Source organism: Eulemur rufifrons, chromosome 9 (genome assembly GCF_041146395.1).
Source record: "Eulemur rufifrons isolate Redbay chromosome 9, OSU_ERuf_1, whole genome shotgun sequence".
NCBI lineage: Eukaryota > Metazoa > Chordata > Mammalia > Primates > Lemuridae > Eulemur > Eulemur rufifrons.
The window spans coordinates 49,098,101-49,104,567 of NC_090991.1; the positions used below are offsets into that span (position 1 = coordinate 49,098,101).

Genomic DNA, 6,467 nt, shown 5'->3' on the forward strand with positions numbered 1-6,467 from the left:
TTCAAGAAGACACAAAATACAAAATGCTTGCATCAAATGAGCAGAGAATGTATAAAGCACCGCAGAATGCTATGTAAAGGCTATGTATTACATCTCTTATTGCATAATTGTATTAAAATATACTTACAATGTATGTATGTATCTTGACAAATATTTAGTGAAATATTCCAAAATATCCTAAAGTCACAGTCCTCTTCACTGCCTTTATACAAGTAAACACAGCAATTACAATAAAATACAACTAAGTACAGACGCCCTGGTTAAAACATCTGCCCGATGGTCTCTGAGACCCCCTCCTGGATCAGGTGTCTGGAATCACACAATTACATTGCACACACAATGCCCCCTACCCAGGACACAGAAATGGGGCCACACTAGGCAGGACGTTTTCCCCCAAGAAAGGACGATGTTGTCCTTAACACTTCCCTAGAGTAATCACAGAACTAGCCGTGAATATGAAGCTATTGCACAGAGGTCTCTTAAACTCATAAACAAGCTATAGGGTACTAGAGACATTCAATTCAAGGAAGTTACATTTGTTTAAAAAGAAAATACTGTTGAACAGGGTTGTAACTTACTACTTTATGAAGGGTTCCGCTTCCTATAAGAAATGCCGACTTCTTTGAAAGAAAACGAGATTTTTAAAAATTCTTCAAGAAAAATATGAATATGAATCTTGTAATAGTGTCCGCACTTTGCAAATCAGAAATAAAAAAAACAAGTTTTTAATATGATGTGGGGCAGCTCACAAGAATACTTTAATTCGAGGCGAACTTTTGCAAGACCCGAAAAGAGGGGAGTTTAAAATTAAGAGTTTTCCACAGTTGTGCGTTTATTTGTGATTCTGAAAGCAGGCGATTAAGATTTTTCTTCTGTTACAAAGCAGATAACTCTGCACTTACCCACCCTGGCTCTTAAGCAGCTCGTATAAACACAAAGGTTGTGCTCAAATCACACTTGAAATACATCAGAGACACCTCCAGCGCCTGCCGCACAACTCCCGACTGTGTGCGGGTTCTGAACGGACCGGACTAAAGTCAGAACCACGGGCGCTTCACTCCTCCAGGTGTCTTTAAAGAAGAGCAAAAGCAGGCGAGCGGCACCACGGCGCCAAAGCGGACTGTTTTGTCTGTGGCGGTGCCCATTTGTTTAGCCTTTTACAAACCGAGCGACCGGTCTCGGCCTCGCGGGCCCCGGATGGCAGCATTCGCAAACTTGGGTCTCTCCGAGCCAGAGCCCTTTGCAAACTGCTCCGAGCGGCAACGCTGCTGACCCTTTTGACTCGGCCGGGAGGCGAAGAGCATAACGTCAAAGCGGTAGCCCTGTCACTGAGGAGCATCGGTGGGATGGGGGCTTAGAGGGGTGGGGAGAAGGACTTGTCAGAGTTCAAGGTCGGAGTGGCGCGGGACGGGCCCGGGAGCGCTGGGCTGCTACGTCGCCGCCGCCGCCACCGCCAGCCTTCCAGGGACTTAGCTTTGCTTTTCATTGATTCGCTTGGCAAAAGCGCAGCACAGTCCCGACCAGCCGCACCAGCCCCGGCGAACCAGAGCATGTTAATCTATTTATATGGATTATTACGGAGGAACAGCGGGCGTTGAGTCACCAAAACATTTGCTTCAAAAGACTATTTCTAAGCACTTTTGGAGGCAGGCAAGCAGGCTCCAGGCGCGTAAACTAGGCTACGCTTTAAGAAGCGGCGGCTTTCCGAATACTGCAAACTCCAGCTAAGTTCCCGGTACCGTAGAGAGAGCAGTGAAAAGAAATGTCGAGGGTGGGGGCAGATCCTCGTCTAGACACACTCACACTCACACTCACACTCACACACGCGCGCGCACAGATTCGCGCAGAGACGGCACCAAAATTTTGACATTCCGAGAGTGCGGCAAACTTACACACTTGGACGTCCCGGGTCCCCCGCCTTCCCCGCAGCGCCCCCCACACCCCCCAACACCCGACCATCCACCCTTTGGCCGCAGTCCCCTCCCTTCTCCTCCCCTCCAGTCTCGTCACCCAGCCCAGCGCCACAATCCTCCTCCCTCCCCAAAATCGGGTCCAATCAGCTGCCTGCCAAGCCCGGGACTGCCGCGCTGCCATTGGCTGGACGTCTCTAAGGTGAGGGGGAGTATTTATTAAAGAGACCCGGGGCTGGGAGTCGGAGAGCGGAGAGCGGAGCTCGAAACTGCCTGGGAACTGCAGTGGCGCCGAGACTTGCCATTTCACCCCGGGAACTTTCCTTTGCAGGAGGAGAAGAGAAAGGGTGCAAGCGCCCCAACTTTTGCTCTTTTTCTTCTCCTCCTCCTTCAACTCTCCAATTTGCCTGCCCCCGTTTGGAGCAGGCAGCTGCGGAGCGGCTACCCGGCGCCTCCCCAAGTGCTCGCTGCTGCAGCCGGCCTACGCGCCAGCCTCCCCGGGAGCCGCTCGCGCCGCGTCCGGGCAGCCGAAGGGAGAGGAGCCCGCGCCTCGAGTCCCCGAGCCGCAGCGGCTTCTCGCCTTTCGTGGCCACCCGCCCCCTGTCCCGGGCCTGCGTATGAATCTCCTGGACCCCTTCATGAAGATGACCGACGAGCAGGAGAAGGGCCTGTCCGGCGCCCCCAGCCCCACCATGTCCGAAGACTCGGCGGGCTCGCCCTGCCCATCGGGCTCCGGCTCCGACACCGAGAACACGCGGCCCCAGGAGAACACATTCCCCAAGGGCGAGCCTGACCTGAAGAAGGAGAGTGAGGAGGACAAGTTCCCCGTGTGCATCCGCGAGGCTGTCAGCCAGGTGCTCAAGGGCTACGACTGGACGCTGGTGCCCATGCCGGTGCGCGTCAATGGCTCCAGCAAGAACAAGCCGCACGTCAAGCGGCCTATGAACGCCTTCATGGTGTGGGCGCAGGCAGCGCGCAGGAAGCTCGCCGATCAGTACCCGCACCTGCACAACGCCGAGCTCAGCAAGACGCTGGGCAAGCTCTGGAGGTAGGGCCCCGCCGGGCCGGCGCGGCAGGGTGGGCTGAGCGGCGGGCGGTGGGGGGCGCTGGCCAGGATCCACTCTCCCTGCCCCGCCTCCCAGCGCTGGGGAGTTGCGGTCCAGGGAGCCAGCGGGGTCGGGGTGGGAGTGGGGGCGAGGTGTAACTTTGGCTCAGAGTTCGACAAAGTTCTTGGATTGCTCACGGGGACGAGGGGAGGAGGCGGTAGGTGGAAGGGGTGGAGGAGAGGGGCGGAGGATGGGAGAGGACTTGTAGAAGACGGGAAGATCAGGCTGTCAGCCTGCCTGCGGGTCGCTTAGAAGTTCAAGGGGGACGCGCGGGGAGTGAAATTTGTCCCTTGCAGCCCTAAACCCACAGAGATGGGATGGAGGGTGGGGGGGAGAAACCCAGGCTGGAGGAGACCCTGGGCAGAAACCGGGCGTGTGGGGAGGGGAGAGGGAGGCTGCTGGAAATAGGTGGGGGTCATGGGGGGAGCGAGAAGCCTCTTGCAGTTTCAGCAGTTTGGGAGAAAGTTTTTAAAGGGTGTTGGGGTGGGGAGAAATAACTCCAGTAGCAAAGGCGTTTAGAGCAGCAGCCACGGGGAGCTGCAGGGTTTCCAAAATAAAAGGGAAGGGGAGGGGGCGGGGCGGGGAGGGGAGTGACCGCGCAGGTCGGACTACAAGAACCGAGATTTTTTTTTTCCCCTTTTTGCTTTTTTATTCTTTTACTTTTTTTTTTTTTTTTTTTTTTAGAAAAGTTATGAGCTGCGGCAGAGGCTGGAAAGCAGGAGGCGGGGGGAAGGGGGGATGGGCTTGTGCGAAGGCAGCCCAGTGGCGGGGTCCCGCCCCCTCCTCCGCGGGCCTGACAGCTCTGCGGGTGTCACTCAACCGCTCCCTCTTTTTCTCTGCCCCCTCCCCTCCCCCTGCCACCTTGCAGACTTCTGAACGAGAGCGAGAAGCGGCCCTTCGTGGAGGAGGCGGAGCGGCTGCGCGTGCAGCACAAGAAGGACCACCCGGATTACAAGTACCAGCCACGACGGAGGAAGTCGGTGAAGAACGGGCAGGCGGAGGCCGAGGAGGCCACGGAGCAGACACACATCTCCCCCAACGCCATCTTCAAGGCGCTGCAGGCCGACTCGCCACACTCATCCTCTGGCATGAGCGAGGTGCACTCCCCCGGCGAGCACTCGGGTGAGTCACCCCTCGGCCCCCAGGCCGGGCCACTTGGCACACCCCCAGGCCTCCGCCTAGGACATTCTTCTTGGGGACTTTGCGCTCCCCAGGAGGGACACACTACCCTCTGCGCCTAATCCCGCGCCCCTCCCTACCCAGAGCCCCATGAGGCACCCATACACACACACACACACACACACACACGCACCTGAACTCAAATCTCTGCATCCTAAGAGATCAGTTTTTTATTGCGAGGTAAAATGCCTTTACAGCTTTGCAAGACTTCCTCCTTCTCTTCGCTCCTCCACCCCAAAAGCACACACTGGGCTCTTCTGCAAGTAGCAATTTGGTCTTCCGGACCCTCGGGCCCCAGACCCTCCCCTGATAAAAGAAGGCTCCCTGGTGTGTACCGGCGGGTTAATCATTCGGGGCCTTATCTCCAGCAGTCCCCAGCGCAGTGCGCCACCAGCGTGGGCGCGGGGTCCCTATTACACTCCGGCAGCAGGGGAGGATCCCAGGAGGGTTCCTAAGACCCGGGCCTTTCCACAGCCCTTGTTGATTTTCCGGTGTTTTTTCCTCTTTTACTGCCTGCAGGGCAATCCCAGGGCCCACCGACCCCACCCACCACCCCAAAAACCGACGTGCAGCCGGGCAAGGCTGACCTAAAGCGGGAGGGGCGCCCCCTGCCTGAGGGGGGCAGACAGCCTCCCATCGACTTCCGCGACGTGGACATCGGAGAGCTGAGCAGCGACGTCATCTCCAACATCGAGACCTTCGACGTCAACGAATTTGATCAGTACCTGCCGCCCAACGGCCACCCAGGGGTGCCGGCCACACACGGCCAGGTCACCTACACGGGCAGCTATGGCATCAGCAGCACCGCGGCGACCCCAGCGAGCGCGGGCCACGTGTGGATGTCCAAGCAGCAGGCGCCGCCCCCGCCCCCGCAGCAGCCTCCGCAGGCCCCGCAGGCGCCCCCGCAGCCGCAGGCGGCGCCCCCTCAGCAGCCAGCCGCGCCCCCGCAGCAGCCGCAGGCGCACACGCTGACCACGCTGAGCAGCGAGCCGGGCCAGTCGCAGCGAACGCACATCAAGACGGAGCAGCTGAGCCCCAGCCACTACAGCGAGCAGCAGCACTCGCCGCAGCAGATCGCCTACAGCCCCTTCAACCTCCCGCACTACAGCCCATCCTACCCGCCCATCACGCGCTCGCAGTACGACTACACCGACCACCAGAACTCCGGCTCCTACTACAGCCACGCGGCCGGCCAGGGCTCCGGCCTCTACTCCACCTTCACCTACATGAACCCCGCCCAGCGCCCCATGTACACCCCCATCGCCGACACCTCCGGGGTCCCTTCCATCCCGCAGACCCACAGCCCTCAGCACTGGGAACAACCCGTGTACACACAACTCACCAGACCTTGAGGAGACCTGCCCCAGGGGGCGAAGACGCCCCGAGATGATCATCAAAATACCGGAAGAGAGAAGTACCCAACCAGCATTCCCTTTGGACAGTTTTGTTTTCTTTTTCCTTAAAGACATTTAAGCTAAAGGCAATTCGTACCCAGATTCCAAGACACAGACAGTACCTATCCGAACGCATTGCCGACTTGTTGCGAGTGAGTGGCCAGGCCACCCTTGGCGAGATGGACCAGCAGAATCGACAAGAAACTGGACTTAAACCTTCTCCAGAGCGAGCATGGAGGATGATGGCGAATCGAGTGATCCATTTGCTCAATCTCTGCCTGTTTGGACTTTGTAATTATTTTTTAGCAGTAATTAAAGAAAAAAAAGTCCTCTGTGAGGAATATTCTCTATTTTAAATATTTTTAGTATGTACTGTGTATGATTCATTACCATTTTGAGGGGATTTATACATATTTTTAGATTAAAAAAAATTAAATGCTCTTATTTTTCCAACAGCTAAACTACTCTTAGTTGAACAGCGTGCCCTAGCTTTTCTTGCAACCAGAGTATTTTTGTACAGATTTGCTTTCTCTTACAAAAACGAAAAAAAAAAAAGCCTGTTGTTGTATTAACATAAAAAAGAAAAAAGAGAATTGTGTTATGTGATCAATTTGGGGGGTTAGCTTTGCTTAATTCCTCAGCCTTTCGGATTCAAGGAGGAGCTGCCTTAAAAAGAAAAAGAAAGGCCTTATTTTGCAAATATGGGAGTAAACAATAATAGTGTAGAGAAGCATTTGGTAAGCTTTATCGTATATATATTTTTTAAATGAGAAAAACACCTTGAGCCTTAAAACCGTGCTGCTGAAAAATACTGTGCTCTCTTTTAGTGCATTTCCTCCTGCCTTTGCTGGATTGCTGCAGTCTTAGGGCAAAAGGCG

General features: G+C 55.5%; 1 protein-coding gene across 1 annotated transcript; it reads left to right on the forward strand.

Moving 5' to 3' along the window:
* The first annotated feature begins 2,174 nt into the window (after positions 1-2,174).
* SOX9 (SRY-box transcription factor 9) lies at positions 2,175-5,925 on the forward strand. Its single transcript, XM_069481667.1, has 3 exons — positions 2,175-2,958; positions 3,885-4,138; positions 4,715-5,925. Exons 1-3 carry the CDS (start codon positions 2,528-2,530, stop codon positions 5,545-5,547), a joined length of 1,518 nt encoding a protein of 505 aa, XP_069337768.1. The 5' UTR covers positions 2,175-2,527; the 3' UTR covers positions 5,548-5,925.
* The last annotated feature ends 542 nt before the right edge of the window (positions 5,926-6,467 follow it).

Excerpts from the sequence above, each read along its gene's own strand:
- SOX9 (XM_069481667.1), top strand. The coding sequence starts at position 2,528 with ATGAATCTCCTGGACCCCTTCATGAAGATGACCGACGAGCAGGAGAAG. Across the intron at positions 2,959-3,884 it reads ACGCTGGGCAAGCTCTGGAG|ACTTCTGAACGAGAGCGAGA; the intron begins GTAGGGCCCCGC and ends GCCACCTTGCAG. Across the intron at positions 4,139-4,714 it reads CTCCCCCGGCGAGCACTCGG|GGCAATCCCAGGGCCCACCG; the intron begins GTGAGTCACCCC and ends TACTGCCTGCAG.